At 34.1% G+C, this 22,017-nt stretch overlaps 5 protein-coding genes across 8 annotated transcripts in view; 3 read left to right on the top strand and 2 right to left on the bottom strand.

The window, feature by feature from the left end:
* LOC144852035 (copper chaperone for superoxide dismutase-like) overlaps window positions 1-22,017 on the top strand; it is a 121,245-nt gene that overhangs the window by 97,150 nt on the left and 2,078 nt on the right. Inside the window, exons 1-3 of one of the 3 annotated variants that reach the window (XM_078709719.1) lie at window positions 20,950-21,141; window positions 21,642-21,714; window positions 21,871-22,014. In XM_078709719.1, the coding sequence (XP_078565845.1) occupies window positions 21,139-21,141; window positions 21,642-21,714; window positions 21,871-22,014 (220 nt within the window). In that variant the 5' untranslated portion in view covers window positions 20,950-21,138. Of the gene's footprint in view, window positions 1-20,949; window positions 21,142-21,189; window positions 21,322-21,640; window positions 21,715-21,870; window positions 22,015-22,017 lie in introns of those variants that run through there. The other 2 variants (XM_078709718.1, XM_078709720.1) reach the window with 2 other exon arrangements.
* On the top strand, window positions 455-7,420 carry LOC144853023 (NAD-dependent protein deacetylase sirtuin-2-like). The gene is made up of 14 exons (XM_078711080.1): window positions 455-531; window positions 984-1,055; window positions 1,673-1,804; window positions 2,007-2,048; window positions 2,527-2,633; window positions 2,753-2,878; window positions 3,066-3,192; window positions 3,509-3,624; window positions 4,124-4,200; window positions 4,747-4,798; window positions 4,913-4,980; window positions 5,326-5,392; window positions 5,726-5,831; window positions 6,743-7,420. Exons 1-14 carry the CDS (start codon window positions 513-515, stop codon window positions 6,781-6,783), a joined length of 1,152 nt encoding a protein of 383 aa, XP_078567206.1. The 5' UTR covers window positions 455-512; the 3' UTR covers window positions 6,784-7,420.
* On the bottom strand, window positions 7,689-11,422 carry LOC144853022 (arylsulfatase-like). The gene is made up of 6 exons (XM_078711079.1): window positions 11,109-11,422; window positions 10,614-10,763; window positions 10,228-10,340; window positions 9,294-9,516; window positions 8,771-8,935; window positions 7,689-8,445 (listed from the first exon to the last, which is right to left on the bottom strand). The coding sequence occupies exons 1-6, from the start codon at window positions 11,371-11,373 to the stop codon at window positions 7,799-7,801; spliced, it is 1,563 nt and encodes a 520-aa protein (XP_078567205.1). The 5' UTR covers window positions 11,374-11,422; the 3' UTR covers window positions 7,689-7,798.
* On the top strand, window positions 11,580-17,102 carry LOC144852029 (uncharacterized). Its single transcript, XM_078709709.1, has 13 exons — window positions 11,580-11,661; window positions 12,026-12,088; window positions 12,210-12,372; window positions 12,630-12,722; window positions 12,874-13,729; window positions 13,857-13,971; window positions 14,302-14,448; window positions 14,724-14,885; window positions 15,152-15,308; window positions 15,430-15,574; window positions 15,828-15,917; window positions 16,022-16,199; window positions 16,325-17,102. Exons 1-13 carry the CDS (start codon window positions 11,606-11,608, stop codon window positions 16,668-16,670), a joined length of 2,571 nt encoding a protein of 856 aa, XP_078565835.1. The 5' UTR covers window positions 11,580-11,605; the 3' UTR covers window positions 16,671-17,102.
* On the bottom strand, window positions 16,963-21,174 carry LOC144852034 (MAP3K12-binding inhibitory protein 1-like). Of its 2 annotated transcripts, none has more exons than XM_078709717.1 (7): window positions 21,151-21,174; window positions 20,266-20,379; window positions 19,913-20,074; window positions 19,283-19,451; window positions 18,544-18,696; window positions 18,322-18,416; window positions 16,963-17,783 (listed from the first exon to the last, which is right to left on the bottom strand). In XM_078709717.1, the coding sequence occupies exons 1-7, from the start codon at window positions 21,157-21,159 to the stop codon at window positions 17,637-17,639; spliced, it is 849 nt and encodes a 282-aa protein (XP_078565843.1). In that variant the 5' UTR covers window positions 21,160-21,174; the 3' UTR covers window positions 16,963-17,636. The 2 variants fall into 2 exon arrangements, with proteins under 2 accessions (XP_078565843.1, XP_078565842.1); XM_078709716.1 differs by lacking the exon at window positions 21,151-21,174 and adding an exon at window positions 20,932-21,072.

Raw genomic sequence — 22,017 nt, 5'->3', positions numbered from 1 at the left:
AGTTCTATATACATAGCTAAAAATATCAAGCTAGCCTCTGATTGGTCAATCATTTTTTCCTGGGTGTCTATTATTATGTTTCATTATCTTATATCGAAAACAAAATGTAAATCTTTCACTTGATGTACTGATTACAGTAGGGGAGGGTGTGAATTTAGGTCAAAACTGAAATTGAAAATAAGCCTTCAAAATTAGATTTAGGTTCTAGATTATTAAAAACTTTTTCAGCTCAAGTGTCGTTCAATCAGTGTACATTATTCATTAAAATCATTATTTTAAAAAATTTAAAAAAACACCCTCAGTCATACATTACAGCATACAGGACAGTTACATCTTATAGGCCTGGCCATTATTTTTTCTCTAATAGGCCTACCTACTATGGTGAAGGCAGAAATCATGAATATTCATTGATTGTTGGTCTATTTTTGCAAAATCATTCATGCGTTAAAAATGAATTAGGGGAATACCCTTTCGTTTTCATTTCATCATTATATCATAAACAGAACAGCAGGATGGCATCAAATGACGAAGGTTTGGCTACTTAAATAATAAAATAATGTGTTATTATTGTTAGTGTTATGTAATAAAAGGGAGAATTAATCTAGCTAGGCTAGGATCTAGTCTAGGCCTAGTCCTTTTTATTAATTATTAGCTATGTATGGTACTGGTGGTGTGGTGGTAGAGAGACTGACTAGCCCACTAGCCTAGGCTACCTACCTACTACCTATCTAAAGTAGGAAGTAAGGAAATCCTGTACTAGCTAGGCATACGCCTAGCTAGACTACTACTTCTACATACATCCCTCCCTACTACTAATACTATCTATCTAGCTACTATAGCACTAGCTAGATAGGCCTGGCTCGCTATTGCCTGCCTAACTATTGCCTGCCTAACTAGGCAGGCTATACCCTCTATAGAGTCCTGGCCTAAAATATTGATCTCACTGACTATTTTAATAGTTGAATTGTTTTGTTTTTCATCAGATAAACATGATCCACCAACAACAGGCGATGGAGCTGCCGGTGGAAGTTCTGATGATGATACTCCACCGCAAGGTATGTAAAGATAGGGTATTGAAATACAGTAGAACAAAGAAGTATTAAATAATAATAATATCAAGTTGTATATTATATTATTTTATATAACACCTAAATAAATGCCTGTCATTGGATTGGATGATTGTGGGTCACATGGCGTGCAATAGTATTCACTATTTAACGATTGTTAAATAATATGCGTTTTTACCATAAATGCAATAATATTTGTATACATTACTATGAAAATAATTATATGTGTTACCTTATGAATAGATTTAAATGTGATTTTGTTTTAACACTATAGATATTTATATACTGTATTATATAATTATTGTAAATCCTTTTAATACTGTATATATTTTGCCATAAATGCTTTAACACCTATATTTTTACAGTACTATTATATGAAAACAGTGTATGATTAGAAAATTGATAAATAAAGATGGCAGAAAGCCATTAGAGATTTTTTTTTAAAAGTAGTACTAGGGGACACTTTTTGGGTCCTGAATGTGTCCTCTTAATATTATAGGGATTCTACTATAATGATACATTTTTTTTTGTAATTACTTTCCAAAAAGTTTACTAGAGGTGTTGTGTAATTAATGTTCATTTTTTGCCATTTCTTTTATTTTCAGTGGATTTTCTATCAAGCTTGTTGTCTAAATTCACTTTTAAACATGCTGAGCCAGAACCCAAACCGAAACCTGAGAAGCTTCTAGATGAACTGACAATTGAATCAGTTGCAAAATACTTAAAGAGTGAAAAATGTAAGACTATTTAAGTTTGTACATGAAAGCATTGGGAAAAAATCATACAACATACCTTTCTTAACCACTATTTAAGACTTTCCATATTATTGTAAGAAAACCTTATGTCCAGTAAAAATGTTTTTAAAATTATAAACTTTGTTGTTGTTAAAGAATATTATTTATCTATTGTTTAACTAATAATATATTCCTTTTGTTTCAGGTAAAAATGTAGTAGTAATGGTTGGTGCTGGTATCTCAACATGTAAGTATTTTGCTTGAAAATGTTTACAGTCTATGTACTGTATATGCAGTGCCAAATCCAGACTTTAACATTCATTCATTCATATCATTTATTTTCCATATTATCAAATCGATTAAAATGAAATAGTATAAAATGGAAGGATGCCTTTATAGCACAAAATGTCTGGTGAAACACAAGGCTTTTGAATGGCTATAAATAAAATATACAAAGTAAATGAAAGGAGAAAAGTAGATAAATGGCAGGATGTCATCACTGATTGTGTAAACAATCAAGGTTTATTCCATTAGAAAAGTGGTGGGGTGTTTTAAGGGCTGAAAGTGTACTGAATACTTAATAGAGAGCGTTTTATTTGCTACTGTTATTAATATTTATTCAGGCAAAAGATTAGGATTACGAAAAGTAAATATTATTGATTCAAATTCAAATACTGAAACAATAAAGTTATATGCAAATGTTATTTCTTTCATTGTTTTCACAGCGGCAGGAATTCCAGATTTCCGGTCACCAGGAAGTGGTCTCTATGATAAGCTTCAGCAATATAATTTACCAAGTCCCGAAAGCATCTTTGAAATTGGTTATTTTATGGTATAATAAATTCTGTTTATACAGTATTTAATACAATTCTGTGCAGGCTAGGCAAAGATCATTGCTATGTATTTGTTGTCATTTGACAGTAGAATTAAAAATTATTTTACATTTCATAGGAACATCCTGAGCCATTCTTTAAACTTGCAAAGCAGTTATACCCAGGCACCTTCAAACCAACACCATGTCACTACTTTATCAGGTTGTTAGCCCAGAAGGACAAACTACTTAGGCTCTACTCACAGGTATGTAGAAACCTTTTGAAATCAAATATGCAGAATTTAAAATCTGTGCTGTACTTATAATCCTTAAGCTCTGTCTACACTATCAAACTAGTTTGACAACAAAATGTGATCACAGTTTGATAGTGTAGACAGACCTTTATATAAAGCATGATGAAACAGAATTTAATGATCACATTTTTTATTCTAGAATATCGACACATTAGAACGGATAGCAGGAGTTCCTGGTGACCTTATTGTGGAAGCCCACGGAACATTTCATACAGGGCACTGCCTTGGAGATTGTAAAAAAGAGTACACTCAAGAATGGATGAAAGGTAATTAACAATATCATAACATTTATCTAATTTGTACTAGTACACGCAGGCACTGTCACTCACATCCACTGATCATAACTGGGCCCTCTTTGACTGAAGAGGTCACCCAGTATAAATAAATAATAATAAATAAATATAAACACTAATTTTTATTTATTTAAAGTTAAATTTATTCAAATTAAATAAATAAATATTACAACATTCTTCTAAGACAGCGGGAAATAACTTATATATGTGTGGCAGAATAACTAAAAGAGCACAGGAAACATTCCAATTAATCAGATTTTCAATCAATTTTAAATTTGTATCGTTTCAGATGAAATTTTTAAAGACAAGATTCCAAGGTGTCCTGATTGTGAAGGACTGGTAAAACCAGATATTGTCTTTTTTGGTGAAGGTTTACCAAAACGCTTCTTCTCATCCATGGAAAAGGTAAATTAAACAAATTGCAAAATGGTTATTAGGTTCAGTAATTGTAAAGCAAAAAATGTGCCGATATTTGGACATGATGATGTCATAGCACTACCATATTTGGGCATATCACTAACATATTTGGACACATCACATTTTTTGTCACATAAAGTTTGATAGTGTAGACAGAGCTTTGGAGAGTATCATACACACATAATCTATCTTTCCTTCAAATTCAAGATTATTGGTATAAATATTAACTTGTTGTCATGCCCCTTAACAGACACCGCATGCCTTGGAGAATAATGTACATAGTACAGTACTGTTGGTACTTGTCGCACCCAGACGTAAGATCAAAGGACTGTTATGATTCCTATCTTGGCAAGGCGAGCTCAGTGTCCTGCAAAACTAATCGTCTATTATCTATTATTATTTTGCTTATTCTGGTGGTAAAAAATAAATTAATATTTTATTTTAATTAATTAATTTATACATTTTACCCAAATTCTTTTGTTTGTAGGATTTTCCTAATGCAGATTTACTGATTGTCATGGGAACTTCTTTAAAAGTACAACCTTTTGCAAGCCTTGTTGATAGGTACATATCTTATTTCTTTTAATAAATATATTATCAGGATATGACCAATATTCAGGGAATAAATATTTAGCTACTCATAATCATATGTCCATTCGTATATCACCATTCCAATCCTCCAGACCCAGGAGGAGAGCACCTGAAAAGGGCTCTATTTTAGGTTACAGGACTGCCTATTATTTAATATTCATTTTTTTTAAAAGATACATATATGATGCACATATGTTACTGGTCTCTCTCTCTCTCACGCAAAGTCAATGCCAGGCCTAGCAATGTATATGTCAACTTCAGTCAATGACGGCCTGACGCTCTCAATCGAGAACAACAATGATCATTGCTAATAGCTCTGTGGACTTAGATGATACATTTTTCAACATTCTTCATCCTTAGGTTCATGCCATGCCAGTGCTGCCAATTCAGTTCTCTAGTCAGTGGTAACCCTCTACTATTCATACCAAATATTAACATTGGGTGAACTCTTTCTTTCTTTTTCAAACAAATTATTTTTAATGATTTCAAATATCTATTGTAACATTTTTGTTTCTGCAGGGTTAACGACACTACACCGCGACTACTGATCAATCTTGAAAAATGTGGAGCGGTAATACATCTTTTTTTTTTTCTAAAATCTGTAAATGGATGTCGTAACTCTTTCAATATATGGCTCTGGGTATATCTTCTAGTACAGTATAAATTATAATATTTTGTTTTTCAGGCGGATCCATTTATGAAAATGCTTGGCTTAAGTGGAGGGATGGACTTTGAATCAGAAAACAACTACAGGTAAACAAAAAGGATTTTCATTCTCTTTTTGAAAGAGCAACAATTTGATCCTAGGATAATTACACTATTCATATTCTGAACAAACAAGAATCTAAATTAAAAATAACTATAGTTCTGTGATAACTAAGATGAAGAAAGAAATAAAATATTAAAAAAAAAAAAAAATACATGTAACGTATATTGAAACAAAGTCAACCCGGTTTTCATCCTCGCAGTATTACTTGTCTATGCATGAGAATTTGTTTGTAGTTATGCTTGTTTGAGCCAACTTGCACAGAAACACATGAAAAACCGTAGAGGTAAATCTACATTCGCACCTATTATATCTTTTTATCATTTTTATAGAGATGTTGCTGAAGTTAGTACATGTGATGATGGATGCTATAAACTGGCAGCACTTCTTGGGTGGAAGGTATATTCTCTATTTGCATGGTCTATAAAGCTCTGTCTACACTATCAAACTTTATGTAACAAAAAATGTGATATACCCATATATGGACACGATGATGTCATATCATATTTGGGCACATCACACTTTTTTTGTCAAATTAGTTTGATAGTGTAGACAGAGCTTTATACATTAGCTGCATCACATCATATTACTGTACATACAGAGTGGTATTAGATTTAGTTCTGTAACAGCATCAATCAATGTTGGTTGGTGTTTAGTATTCCGTGAACAAATCAGGGCTTTTTGTTATACTGTACTGTAATTTTTTCCAATTTTATATTAATTTAACTTCAGGGCGATTTGGATAAGTTGATTAAAACTGAGCATGATAAGATTGACAAACAGAACATTGACAAAGCTGGTGAAACAAAGGAAACACCATCAAGTGGAGAAGTAACAGGTAAAGTTAAATTAAAGCCATCATCAAGCAAAGTAAAACAGCCACCTTCTAATAGTGAACATAAACATGGTGTTTCAAGTAAAAGCATTACTGGAGAGAGTACACAGAAAACTAGCTTGCCAAAAACTTCCAAATCTGGAAAGGTCAAGAAGTCAAGTATTCAATCGGAGAAAAAGAGTATTGAAAAGAAAAAGACCCTGGGTCCTATTAATCAGAATACATTGTCTGGTAGTGATAGTAAACAAACTAGCACTAAAAAGAAAACATCACCCAGCACTAGTAGTCCAATACAGGGAATGGGCCATACATTGTCTGGTAGTGATAGTAAACAAACTAGCACTAAAAAGAAAACGTCACCAGACACTATAAGTAGTCCAAGACAGGGAATGGGCCATGCATTGTCTAATAGTAATAAGCCAATTGGCACTAAAAAGAAAACATCATCAGACGTTAGTAGTCCAAGACAGGGAATGGGCAATATAGTGTGTGTTGGTGATAGTAAACCAATTGTCACTAAACCAACACCAAAAAATAAAAGTCAATAAAACCCATAAAGAATACTGTATTGGCCCTATTGGATGCTATAGGTTATATGTATCATTTTAAATGGCCATGTAACATACAATTATGTACATTTAATCATGGAGGAAACATATAGATATTATATCGATTGGTCTGCTTTTTTTCCGGTTTTTTTTTTTTCTTTTTGCAAAATTTTTGTTTGTTTTTAGTTTCAAGGTTAGTATTTTTCATGGTTTTCACAAGCGCCTTGAGCACTTTGTGGATACGTGCGCTCTATAAATCTTATTATCTTACCTTATTATACTGTATAAGCTATATTGCCTTCATGATTTAATTATGTAGTTTATTCAGTATACTTCAGATCATAATTGAATCATTTCATTTCATAGATAATCAAGAGGACAGTGAACATTTAAAGGGCTCACTATGATATCACAATTTGTAAAGATTTCATCCATTCATCAGAGGTTAATATACTATGTGACACATTCACAGTAACAATAGTGGGAGGTACTGTAAGGCTCAAGAAGCGGGGATTCAGAGGAGGGCAGTACAGTAGTAATTATATCAGTATCAGTAATTATATCACCAATATTTAGTTATTACAGAAAATTACTTGTTGTGACATGATGAAAAAGGGGGCTTGCCTGTCCCAGAGGGAAACAGGTCATAGATACAGGATGTCTGTGGGAACACTTGGAGTATAGTACAGTAGATTGGGAAACTATAGTACCTCACTATAGCTATGATACTTTACTGTACATTAAAAAGCTTTACAATGAAATATACATTTGCCATAGTACATTTTGAGAGCAGAAATGTTGTGATTTATTAACCAAAAGGTGTACACCATACCTCAACTTTTTACATTATAAATATTGGTGTAGAAAAAAAATGTAAATAAATATTGTTAGTATTAAATACAATTTCTAAATTTTAAATATCTGGATCCGAGTATGAACATGTAATGAAGGTAAAAATAAATAATATCAATAAAAATTAATTCATTTTTTTTTATTATTAAGGGTGTATACATTGTGTGTAATTTATTCAGTAAATCAATTTTATTTATAAATTATAGTCATAAAAATATCAAATTTATGTGTTTGTCACCATTTATGGTGGATTTTAATGTAGTATAGTTAGGTTGTAGCACTTCTTTGTCTATAAAAAAGTTTTGCAACAGAGGTAGATATTTTAACCCAGGTTACCTGGATTGTTAAGTTCTAAAAATGTATAACTTTGGCTCCAATATATTACTTAATTTACAGTAATGAAATTAGTACATGTCTATTCTTTTCAATTGTACACAATTAATGTCTTAATTTAAGATTTTAATCTATACTACAGTTATTAAAATAAAATATATTATTCATCTCTTAATCTAATTACCCTGTATACATATGGTTGCATAATTTGGAAATCATGAGAATTTAAAAATAAAGTTATTGTCTTAAATGACATGATTGTAAATTTTGGTTTGTCTTGTCACATATGCAATATGGAGGGTTACAACATGGAACAAGACTCTTTATCCACGTATTAAGTAAAGCGGGCCTCACTTTTAAAGTTTCTTTGTGTTTCTGGAGTTCCTCAAAAACTTTCTCCAATACATCAGCATGCGTATTAATATCAAGTGGATACAATTCACTTGGATCTATATCAATATTATACATTATAGGTGGATTATGACCTTTAACACAGTCATCATAGCATTCTAAACAGTGGTAATAGTTATCTTGGGGTATACCATGCTTAGGCCCATCAACGTTATATACACTGGGGTCATATTCACCAAAGGTGTAAAAATGAACTTTATACGACCCATATCGAACAGCTGTTAATCGGTCGTCACAATAATAGAACAACGTTCTTATACCAATGTCTGCATTTTCCAGTATTGCATTCTTTACGTTTACACCATCATACGGTAAGTTGTTAGATATGTTGCCATTTATTATGTTTATAATTGTGGGGTATAAATCAAGACTGCTTATGACAGAGTTTGATGTTTGGCCAGGCTTTATCACTCCTGGCCACCAGGCAATCGCAGGAACACGGTAGCCTCCTTCCCACGACGTTCCTTTATTACCTTGAGGGAGGTTTAATAATAAATCGGAATAAATACCGGTACCTTGTATTAGAAATTTAAGCAGAAGACCTCCACCCATCTCAGCAGCTACACTCCATGGTATGCCTTCAAATATCTCTCAAGATGCTAAAAAGAGTCTATTTCTTTATATTCATATTTATATATATATTTTTTATTGGGCTCTTTTTTTCTCTTTTTGTTATCCTTCTTTTCATATTTGTATCGTTCCTGTTTTTTAAGTGTTGAGGGCCTCATGCATGTCAGCCTTTTTTTTTTAATATAGTCATTCTTTATCAAATTACCTGCAAATATTAATGAAATTTACCTCTAAATGGGCCAGTTATTCCTCCCTCATTGCCAAGTTCGGTGTGAGGTCCATGGTCTGACAGGAACAAAACAAGGGTTTTCTTCTCCAATCTCAATTGCTTTAAGGTGTCAATGACCTCACCGACAGCCCAATGCATATCATTAACACAATCGCCATAGATGCCTGAAAGAGGAGTTCATCATACTATATTATCATTGATTGAAAAAACAATATTAAAAATAAAAACAGCACATAAACTTATTGAAACTGGTTGATAATTTTGAAATCATTAAAAAACTAAATATATAAGGCCAAAAAAAATAAATAAACGGTCTCTGGTCTGCGCGCGCGTCGATTTAGACCTTGCGCGTCAACGTTTTTTTTTTCATACAACAGCGCCACCTATCCATGAAATTTTCTAAACTTTTATCAATCGTTCGCGCAACAACTGTCTATCGTCCCGGCGGCGGGGACCGGACGAGCCTGGACTTGATTGGGAGGGTAGGCTGCTGCATGCATGCTCTAGGATTTAACATCTCACCTCGTTTTGATTTCCCTTTAAATTTATTTCCTGCAAACATTGCGTCATGTACATTATTTAAAGAGAAATACAAAAAGAACGGATCATCCTTATTTTCGTGTATGAAAGCCTTTGCATCTAACACAAGAGATGAGGTTAATTCTTGCAGTTTGATTGGTTGTTGGACAATTGTCGTGTTGTAGTATAAGAAACAAAATGAAGGTGTTGAATGTGTTTGATGTATCTGAAAAGCAACACATTCTAGAAAAATTAGAAACAAATTTACGATTTTTTATGCAATTTTTTATACCACAAAAATTACTGAATGATTTTCCACATTTTCATTTTTACAAGTGTACTTTTTTTCAACATTTAATATTTCAGGTGTGTGTATGAAGTGTGCAAAATATATGAACAAACACATGGGTTTACAAACACATGAATATATGAATAAATGATATAATAATTAAGTAGATAACTGAAATGAACAAATATTATATGAAAAATAATTGAATGAATGAGGAGGGACAGTGTTACCTGAAACAACATTTAATTGTTGTGTTGACAGCTATGATTGGGTTTGTGAATAAATTTACATATTTCATTTTTATGAAAAATTGTTATGAAAAATTATATTATACATACAGAATTCAAAATTTACTTTTACGGACTGCCAAATAAAAAGCTTTCGCTTGTCACCATTTGGCAATATAAGAATTATATAATACTTTAATGTAATAATACAGTCAACTCTCCCAATACCGGACACCTTTTGGGTTGGCCAAATATGTTAGTTTTCCAGGAAGTCTGGTTTTCAGACTGTGTTAAGGTAAAAATGAAATTTAGACCGTTTGGACTTCAAGAAAAGTATGGTATTGGGTGAGTTTCTGGTTTTCAGAGAGTTCGGTATTGGGAGAGCCTATACTTCAATGAAAAAACACAGTAGTTAGCATACTCCAGTATCATCACACAACCAGTGGTTTGTGAATGGTAGATTGTAGCCAACAAAGTCAAAACCATGGTGAACTGGAAGATGTCTGCCATCATTGGCTTCAAACTCATTTATTCCTATATTTAAATAAAAACATTAGAATTAATGTGTAAATAATAATGTAATTAAAGTTATGAAGTTTAGGGAGGATGAATTATAAAGTGCCTGTCAAAGTAAGTGTGCATTTTTGTGTGTCCGTTCTTCATTAAGGTTTTTAGAAAAGTTGACACTCTTAACAGGAAAGACAGACATACATTGGCAAGCTATGTTTAAAAAATCATATTTAGTGTGTTAATAAAAAAGACTAATTATTTTTGGAGCATCATTGTTGTCAGTTGTATGTCCAGTACCTAGATGCCACTTTCCAGTCATTCCCGTCTTGTATCCATGTCTTTTAAGTGCTTCCGGAATTGTAACCTCTTCTTTCGGCAAACCATTTTGAGATCCTTGTAAAAACACTTGTAGGTCACCATAAACACCTAAACGAACTGGTAATCTACCTGATGACAAAGAATAATTTTGAAGACCTCATGAATAAAATCAGCTGATTGGTTGAAACTCAGTGAGGATGATGCGGTTTGAGTGTGGGGGTGGGTGGGGTGTTATTTTATTCTTTGTTGTATTCTTTTTTATTTGTCACTGGCTTGTTTAAATTTGTTTTGTAATTTTACTGCTATTGTGTTTTGTGTACTGTCTGGGCCCTCTCGGAGAACAGTTTTTTTTTTACTGAAGAGGTCACCCAATATAAAGAGCAAATAAATAAATAACGCAATTATAATCATAGAACAATTTAATACATGAAATTGAGACATCCAATAAACAATCAGGAAAAACCAAGCAACTACCTGTGAGCATAGCTGCTCTGCTTGGAGAGCATAGTGAACTAGGACTGTACCATTGAGTAAACCGAATTCCCTCTGCTGCTAGCTGGTCAATTGCGCCTACTTCTTGAGTGGGGTGTCCGTATGAAGACAGGTCTCCAAACCCAAGATCATCTGCTAATATTAGAACAACATTAGGTTTTTCAATCAAATCACTGGATTGAATTTCTAAAATAAAAAAAGACAGGAAGAGTAAATTAGAGAAGAAATGGACATCCAAATATAACATTCTTCCTACCTACTACTACTCTACTACTACAAATGATACAGTTGACTGATTCTCGACACGTGGTGTGGGGGAGGGGCAAAGATGTTTGTTTACGTCTGTAGACGTTTGTGCAGCCGTTACGAGTACATATATGGTGTAAAATTGAAGATACGACTGGACGAATTAAGACTATCAAGTATCAATAAACTTTTATTCCTCCCCGTGAATTGAATTGTTAAACCGCGGGTATGAGATGTCTATTGAATATTATCAAAAAGTGAAGGAATTACAACGTTTACAGCACGCAAAGTATGTTATTTTATTAATAATATATGACGATAATATTAGTAATTTGAATATGCTACTTGATAATATTTTACTTGTGTATTTCTGTTCAAAATATGATGCTAGATCTAGGCTACGAAATCAAAATGCATTCTCCTAAAACGAGGCGACATAAACCTATTTTCCCCCTTCAACGACTGCCTAGTCTTGCCGGTTATCGGCGGCGACAGGTGGCCTACGCATTCTTGAGGTTTACTACCGCCGTTTTAAGTGTTTAATTACCAAAGTAGCTACGCTGAATATTTAATTTAAACTCAATAGGCCTAGTAGTAGTAGTTATTTTATTAAATTATTATTTTTTTTGTTTTAATATTGTTGTAAATTGCAGAGAACAAGAAAGGATGGATTTGGATCAACAACTGAACACATATTTGAAATCTGGAAGAAATGTGTAAGTTTGCACAGTGATTCAAATGCTGGCAGCAAAACACTTATTTTCTTTATTTTACAATACATTGACAACAGTCTTTTGGAGATAAAATGTGAATAACCTATAATATTTATATCAACAGGAGCCGGTTTAAAGCAGCAAAACTTCAGAGTTACTGGCAAAAAATTTGTGATGATGAGAGAAAAAGCCGTGCACGAAATGAACAACTACTGAAGGACTTTCAACGTGTACAAACCCACATGGATGCCCTCACAGCAAGAACAGAAAGGCTTAGGATGTTGAAGGTAGGCCTACAGTGTTCAACTTTCTATTATTGCACATCCAAGCTGCTGGATCTGTCACTAACTAATTGTAAAAATCAGTGGTGTGCGCAATTGGCAAAGGCCCCTGGTTTAGCACTCCTAAGAAGGGGCACTCCAATGCTGGGTAGTTGCATTGGACTACTATGCTCTGCAGCCCCTTAATCTCTGGGGCTCCTGGGTTTAGCTAGTAAGCGCTCATAGCTGTTAAGCCACTGGTAATGTCATGTTATATTTTTCAGGAGCAATATGAATTGCAAGTTGAAAAGATGTATCCAAGGTGGAAAGAAAGACTGGAACTTAAGCAACAACAAAAGCAAATATTGGACACCAAAGTGAGTGGAACATCATCATCACATTATCAACCATTCATATCTGACATCAATGTCAGAATAATATTTCATTCTGAAATTTTTTCTAAAATTATTAATCAAGTACTTGTCTTTGTGTAACATTATGTAATTAAAATTAACTTTTCTTTTCAAGTTTGATGAAAATGAGCATCAACGTTTAAACAGACTTCGTTTACAAAGTGCATCTCTTGAACTGGAAGTTCCACGGCATCTTGACAATCCTAAACTGCAAGTGCCATCAGACACACACATGCCCCAACTATTGGCGCATCAACCTGAAATGGATCAATCTCTTAATTCTCAGAGGCCACCACAGACACATACAGTAAAGCCTGCAGTAAAACCTTCCAACAAGTTCTTTACTGAATATGAAAAACCAGAAGAAGGTGGTGGTGGTCGTGGTAAAAAAATGTTGATTCCAAAACAGGTATCAAATGATGATTATGACTACCCTTGTGTTGGAACAAGTGAATATGAGGTCCCACAGAGCTTCCGAAAAGATGGTGACATGACTCTAAGTGGTACACAAGATTCTATTCAAAGATTCCGTCCAGATGTTACTTCCCCAAAGAATCTTATGCGTGATAAAAGAAAATCTACAGATTCGGAGTCTGGTGTTCTAGTAAGGAACAACCATGGTGGTATTGAAGAACATGGTCTTGGCATATCTGTAGAATCTGAAAATGACTACCATCCATTAGATATCAAAAGTCCTCAAGTAAGTGCTGTTAAGAAAGACGATAGCTTAGGTTCGGTGAGTGGAGCTAGTCAACAGCATTCTGCTCCAATGCTTTCAAGACAGAAGCCAGTTGAAACTGATCTGCAAGAAAGCTCACCTGAACGTAAAGAATCAACTTCAACAGCATTTACATCAGAAACAGAAGGGGACGAGGAGGAGTCACCAGTCACTAAAGAGAACTTGCATAGTAATGGAATAAAACGGCAAGAAACGATTGACATTAAAGAAGAAGCTATAATACCGTTAAAAGGTATGATTAATGGCATTCAAGATGTATGATATTGTTTCTATCTGCGTTTGTAATATTTTCCTGCATTCTAAAGTGAGATTGTCAATGTATCTTTTGTTATATTTAATAATAATTATTTTTGTAATAGAAACATCAGATGTAGAAAATGGAAGTGACAGTGAAATTGGGAGCGAGACCAGCTTACCTTTATCGGATGATGGTTCCAAAACGCAACCTGCACTAGTTGGCAAACATAAGGAGAGGTATGGTAAAAAATAAAATACAGTACTATAATTTACTGATTTAAGTATGAATCAAAATCTTAATGGTTCACTCAAACTAAAATTTCACTTTCATTATATTTAATCTTTTCACACACACTTAATATTTTCCCTCTGGTTGTAAGAACATGGAGACAGATCAGTATAGAATATCGATAGGCATATTTGACTGGTCTCTAACGAGTGTTTTAAACTTTTGCAAAAGATATATTTGCACTGCTCATATAGAAACTTTGAGGAGCTAGATAAGCCTTCATATTAATGACCCAGCCAATAATCAATTAATAGATGAAGAAAATAACTTATTTTCAGTTCTGAGCCTGAAGATCCTGCAGTGACAGTAGATGGACTATGGCATATGATTAAGGCAATAGAGCTTGAGATCGAAGAAAGTGATGAAGTGGACATGATGTACAATGCCCCCTTGGGCACACAAGCTATCATAGCTGAGATTGTAAAGTAAGACAGAAGCAATATTTGTTGTGATTTGCCTTATATATAAATAATATATCAAGATTTAGTAGAGGTCTGCTGATTATTATTATTATCTGGTCCAAGGGGTACCAATAGGGCTGCCAAATATACTACAAATACTATCAACAATATCTTGGACAATAAAAGGGCCTTTACTGTATTAGTTCCATGGGCACTACAGATCTGTTTGAACATGGCATATTAGCTGAACTAGTAAATTTCTTGTTAAAATCCAACTCCTTTATTTACAACTTCAATAGGGAATCAAACAATAAGAAGAGCCTACAGCATCTGAATCCCAACACTGTGAGCATGGTGATCCTTAAGGAATTGCCACTTATCATACGCAAGTCCAGTGGAGGATGTCTGATATCAGATAAAATTCTAACCAGTACAATGCCATGCAGTGAGGTTAGAATTAGGTATGTTGAATTTATAGGTTATGTTGAAGAATTGTACAAAGAGTCGAGCAGGTTCAAGGCTCTCCTTGGCCATAGTTCTGGGGGTAGAACAAGTCTTATTTCTTGCTTTAAAGAACCCAGTGCATCTTTCAGTGTTCTGTTCCATCTCGGTCAGTGGACAGAAAATTTGGACGAAATGAAGAGACCCTTAGGAGAGATGACATTCATTTTATTGTGAATGAACCATTATAACCACCAAATTCCCTTCATTAAAATATTGCCTTTAGGTCCTACATGTACTCAGCCTCCTTGGCAATATGGGACAGGCTACTACAACACTTTGCTACACTACTTCAAAGAGAAGTTTTCAGCATTGAAGAAATTGCAAGTAAATTTGCACCGCTGATGATCAAGGCAGAAAGTGTGGATGCTCACAAAACAAAAGTAAGCTACTGATTCCAACTGAAAAATATCATTATTAGTACAAACATGAATATTACTGAATATATAATAAATAGAAAATATTACACAATTTTTATAAAAATGTATTTCTTTTTAATATCAGGCAATTCAGATTCTAAAAGATGTCTTAGCTGTCATTCCACTTAATGAAACTCTTGATGAGACGGTTTCTTCAATAGGAGGAGCTACACCAAACTTCACACAAAATAACAGAACATCCACAAGACAAGATGGAAGTAATAATCAAGGTATGGTTCGTGATGCAAAGTTAGAGACTAGCTTCTGTGTCGCAATGTGGACTTGTTTGTATTTTGGAACATACAGTATATTCATGATGCAGAGACTAGCTTCTGTGACTTGCCAACATTAATGGGACCCTGTCACAATGATGGCTTGTGTGTATTTTTTTAATATTAATGTCTCAGCACCATAAACTTTCAGAATTGTTTGTACACTGTACGCTTTTTTTATGTCAGCATTTGTGTTTGTTGTCTGTTTTAGTTCCTCCACTGGATTTACAGGGCATGAAGAGTGACTCAGAGGAAAGTGTTGATTCAGAAAGTTCTTCCCACAACAAAGTGCCCTTAAATGGTAATTATTGTTTGTAATTTGTGTTTGTTTTGAGCGCAGAATTTTGTGTTATCCTTGTATACTGTTGCTGTTTTTTCATTTTTTATTGTCATATTTATTTACAGAAACCGATGCATATCAACAAATGATGAGACAGCTCTCACAACCAGGTGACGATTTGTCAGAAGAGGAAGTGTCTGGCCTAGAAGGAGATGAATACAGTGACAATGAAGATTCCAGGCATAGCAAACCAGCTCATCCTAGCCCTAGGCTAGTCACCCCACCATCTAGTGCCAGATCTAGGTAAGTAGATTTCTGGCTATAAAACATGATGGCCTCAATATTTTATCCAACAAAATAGCAGATAGATTTAGTAGTTAAATCTATTTTGGCTATTATCCATTAACATTATCACTATTTCATTGCAGTAAAGGTAAAAGAAATGTCTTATCGTCTCTTGGTGGTAGTCTTGGTATAACCTATGAGAAAAATGAAGATGATGCAGAAACACCCCGCTCCCAGGTAGAGACTACACGAAGTGAGGCAGTCAGTTCACTGGATCCAACCCCAAGAGAATCTGGCTATGTTCCATCTGCCATGGATCAAAGTTTAAAATCGACAGGAAAGAGTGACAGACGATCAGCTGCATTCTGGGGAAATGAATCGGATATAGAGTCCGAATCGGAAATGACTGTCCCAATGGGTACTGGTACAACACATGCAGGCACAATGAAATCCGATGAGTTTGTTGATGATTTTGAATTCTATGATTAAGACAGAATGGTAAATTCGCCAAGTATTTCATTTATTATCAAGGTACACAGTACCCAACTGAGAAGAACTTTTCCACTCCAAGTACTGTTTAAATATGCTTTCTCTTGCCCAGCTTTGTATTATAACTATTTGTACTGTACATGATTTAATTCATAGTTCCAGTTGGTTGTGTTGATGTGTGTGATTAGGTTTGTAAATAATAAATGCAGGAAATAAGTTATATTTAATTACAAAACATTCCTCCTATGCAATTATTTAGCCATCGCTTTACACAGAAAGTCACCTTGGAAAGTACATTATGCCATTTAATTTTTATAATAAATGAATACTTAATTTGTGTACAATCATTTTAGAATGTGTGACATATTTTTAATTTTTGGAAATAAATTATTTTAAAGTAAATGTACTATTAAATAAATATTGTGTAACTAAATAACCAGTGATGCTTGTTTATTTATAGTATACTATAACACAAATAAGAGAGTATCTTTGTCATTTGACCAACCACCACTCACAGATTACTATCTGGTTAATAACACTGGTTCTTTTAGTCCAGCTCCATGGGTTGTTCAAATGAGTATGTGATAATTCTAAACAGGCAATAAATAACACCAGCTCTTATAACACAATTATCCTTTTCATTTGGGCAACCACTCACAGATAAACATCTGGTTAATGACACTGGTTTTTGTAGTCCAGCTTCATGGGTTGTTCAAATGAATTTGTGATTTTGATGTAATTTTTGGAAAAAACACCAATTATCCTTTCATTTGGGCAACCACTCACAGACAACCATCTGGTTAATAACACCGATTCTTGTAGTAAAGCTCCATCGAGGGTTCAAATGAATAACTCCCATGTGGGCACTTGTTAACCTATTATGTAATCATTTTAATTTCATTACAAACAAATCTCAAAAGCTATATCCATTGCTAACAGTAGGTTTTACCTATCAATCAAACAATATCAGGTTTGGCCTAATCTCTTTCCAAATTCCTGTTTCATTCGTAAGCTTTCCTTCAACTCTTGGATTCGGTCATCGATATCGCTGATCGTAATGTTACATCCTTGTCTGCTCTCCAACTCAAATTTTGGTTTCTTGCGAGGTGAACACTGACAAAAAGAACACAATGTTACAGAGGTGTTCAAACTTGGGAAGATGAAATATTAGGAGACTTTATAAGGGCCATAACCACAAGTACGGTTGGGAAGACCACTATTTCACAGGCCTTGAACAACACTGGCCTGCACAGAGATTGTTCTCTTTCCTTGTGATCACTTTATTTCTGGTGGCTACAGCACTGTTAATAAAGGTTGGCCATAGCTATAATTTTGTCAAGTAAATTATGATAATATAATAAATTATAATTTTTAAAATCTGTGGCATCAACATAAAAACAAAAAGGGCCTAGTAAATTTGTTCACTATTGGTTGAAATTGCACCTTTAGTGGGCTATCACTTGAAATATCGGGAAACTTGGGAGGTCTGAGATTTTACTAATTCTAACTGTTGACATGTGAAAAGACATGTGTATCTGAACGATAATTGAGAATGGGCTTTTAGGAAAGTTTGAATACAAATAGTGTTTTAAAAACACATGGAAATCTGTTGAATCAGGATTTTGTAACTACTGTAATGCAAGCCTTATACCTCTGTCGAAAAGTATTCTGGTGAGGTCCCTTCCAGTTGTAATATCCTCTGCTCCATTACTTTTAACCTTGAGTAAATGTTCTTTGGTACTTGACCTATAAAAAGAGTATTGGTAGAAAATGCTTTCAATATCCAGTATAAATAAATATAAATAGTATAAACTAGTGTATACTGTAACCTATTTGATTTAAATGAAATTGAAAACACCTAGTATTATTGTACCTTGTTTCAGTTTGATATGTGTCTCTATATTACTAAGTCTCTCCTCAAGGCTACTGGGCAAATCTTGATTTGATTGTTTACTGGTTCTGGCAGTAGACTGGTTCATTGTTGATGGTCTTGTCTGTGGTCCATATGGATTGACTACTCTTGAGACTTTAAACAAAATGTCATACACAAATTTCAATTGTAGGTATACATAAAAATGAGCTTTCAGCCTATCATGTAAGAAATAGCAGGAGAGCACTAAATTGCTCGCCTTGTATTTCCGAGGGGAGCATTTTTCTTTCCTAAAAATGTTTTCTGATTTAAGGAGCACGATTAGTTGTTCTCCTAAAGCTCCGTCTACACTTTATGTGACAAAATATGTGATGTGCTCATATATAGACATGATGATGTCATATCACTACCATATTTGGGCATATCACTACCACATTTGGGCACATCACACTTTTTTTGTCAAACTAGTTTGATAGTGTAGACAGAGCTTTAGAGGTTGTTAAAGAGCGCGGAGGAGGTCGTTATGGAGTGCGGCGGAGCGTGATCACGCAGACACTCCTTAAAAAAGATGGACTGCACTTTCATTTTGAGAGACAGTAATTTTTTAACAAAAGATTAATCTGTGCAAGCCCAGTATACCCTGCTCTATTAGTATTAACTATTGAGACTTGATATGATCATCCCAAAAAGAAAGCTCACTAACATGAAGATAACTAAAAGTCTGGTAGTTTCAGCAACTGACCTTTGACATGACTTTTACAACCATTTACAGGCTTAAATACAGCATCTGTTCTTGCACATGATGTTGCAACTTCATTTTCGGGAGAAATAACGGAACAGAATTCACGTTTGTTGTTTTCATCCACATCTACTTGTTTTCTTTCAAAGAATGCTTTGATTCTCCTGTCAATCTTTTATTAAAGAATTTAAAGAAAACAAATGTTTTTAAAACATAAACAACCACTACTTCCAAGCAAAGTCTTAATTATTAACTACGGTATAACAAATTTAGTGTACTGAAATGAATGCATTCAAACTGACTCGATTTAAAGGCATTGTTAACTATCAAGCTAGTTTAACAATCAATGAGTGTGATGTGCCCAAATATGGTAGTGATATGACATCATAGTGTCCATATATGGGCACATCATATTTTGTTGTCACATAAAGTTTGATATTGTAGACAGAGCTTTATGTACAGTAATACTCCATGGTATGTGTAATGTTCTTGTATCTATTTAAGAGAAAGAGTCTTGTGTCTGTTCCTATTATACAAAGTCTTCCTACACATCCATTATATGGGGTATTAAAACACATAAAGTGTTGATAGTGGGTAGTGTTAAAACATTTCATGCAAAACTAAAAGACAAACCTCCTCTTTTGATGCTATGATTTGGACGAATGACGGATCTGTGACAAAAACAGGCTTCTTATCAATAGGTTGCGATGTCATTTCTGATGGGCCTTGAGGGGGTGTTGCAGTCCCTTCTTCCTTGGAGTCTCCAGTCTCTATCTTGAATGCACCAACGAGTTTCTGATGAGGAAAAAAAATGTATTTGTTTGCTAGCCATCAGTGTAAATTTCTTTGTTATTGAATGAACGGAATGAAAGGGTGTTAAAAAGAGATTTTGTTTAAATTTAAACATAAATTTTAAACAATTTTATTCAGGAAAAATAAGGTTCGCAATAATAATCATTCAACCTTTGACACTCGGCTTAGCTTACCTGAATGTCTTGTGATAAGTTTGCCATATAATCACATAGTTCTTCAATTGACAGCGAGACCAACGATAGTTGATTATAATCTACCGTTAAAGACACACAATGGTTTAATTTCGCCTGTAGACACAAACAAAAAGTAAAAATTAGTGAAAGTTGTCGGTATTACCCCAAATATCAACTGAATAATTGTATTGAATTTAATTTGTTTTCAATATTTTTAAAAACATTTTTGGAAATTATATTCCCCCAATTAAATACCGTACTAATTTCATGCACATCTTAATATAAAATTTAATTAATCGAATATTTGTACTAAATTATTTCTTTCATCTATTTATACAATACAATATACAGGTTGAAAGTATCAGACCGTTAGGCGTTAGGATAGAGTGCTCGATACCAAGGTAGAGCATAAATAAATAAAATAACAGCAGAAAACTTGGTTAATTCATTGTTTTAATCGCTACAAATCTGTTTCGTATGACCAGCATCTAGCTGGCCGCACAATATTTTAGCCTAGGCTTAGCTATTGTAGGCCTCACTAGACTAGGTACCCAAGACCCTCATCCATCCCATCACTCATCATCATATCATACATTGGTTGGAGTAGGCTAGAGGATAGAAGGATATGCCAAGCTAGTGGAAGTGATGTTGATCAATTTTTCTAACCTCTGCAAAAAACTTTAAAAACGCCTGTATAATATCTACGACCTTTTCTGCCATTATACAACAATTGAAGAGAACTTTAAAAATGAATAATCAACCAAATACGTTTGTAAATTTAAGGAACAAGGCTATACTAGACCAGTTCTTTGAACAACTTTCTAGCCCTCAAAAACAACACACTGTACATTGACTAGAGATTGGTGGTAAAAAATGGTAAATTACGGTTCGCATACTGGACTGTAGGCTCCATGTTTTCACATTCACACCCACACGATAAAATGAAATTTCGTACGCGTTGTTCACACGTACGAAAGTGGGGTAGGCCTAGGCCTACATCAATCTAGATTGGGGCTTATCTAGTTTTTAAGGGGAATAATGACTACACCAACAGTGGTATGACCTAATAATGTTTTTTAATTAAGCTTCCCCTAGGCCTAGCCTGGTTTCACAAACAAACGATCGGCCGCGGCCTATTATAGTCTAGGCCTAGGCCTCTAGAGAGGGGTTATCATCTGCAGCTACCCTGCTGCGCAGTAACCATTTGTAGCATGGCCTAGTAGGCCTAGGCCTAGTCTGGATCTAATTAATACTTAGTATTTGTGTTATTATTAATAAACAATTTAGACCGATGTACCCTGGGTGCATAATCTTAAATTTATAATCCAATGTTTTTGTATGGTATTTTTTAATTAAAAAATGTTCCACCTTTTCAGATGGAGTTTGCTGTCAATATGACATGCATGAGTTGCCAATCAACAATAGAAAATACTTTAAAAAATAATCCAGGTGAGAATGAGATGAAAATAATAATATATGAAAAGAAACCAACAACCACCCAGTTGTGTAACTTTTTCTTGTGTATAAAGTTTTTTTTTTAATTATGCATTATTAATTGACAATGTCAACAGTGATATATTTATACTATAACTTATATTTTTACAGATATAAAATCGGTTTCTGTAGATCTAAATCAGCAACAAGTGTTAGTGGAGACGACCATGTCCACATCAGATGTCAAGAGCCTACTGGAGAGCACCGGAAGAAGAGCAGCCTTGAAAGGGCATGGATCTATCGACTCCGATAAAGGTG

Source organism: Antedon bifida, chromosome 9, assembly GCF_963402885.1.
Source record: "Antedon bifida chromosome 9, ecAntBifi1.1, whole genome shotgun sequence".
In the NCBI taxonomy this organism is placed as follows: Eukaryota; Metazoa; Echinodermata; class Crinoidea; order Comatulida; family Antedonidae; genus Antedon; species Antedon bifida.
Note: the sequence above shows the minus strand (reverse complement) of the source record. Positions and strands in the feature narration are given on the sequence as shown.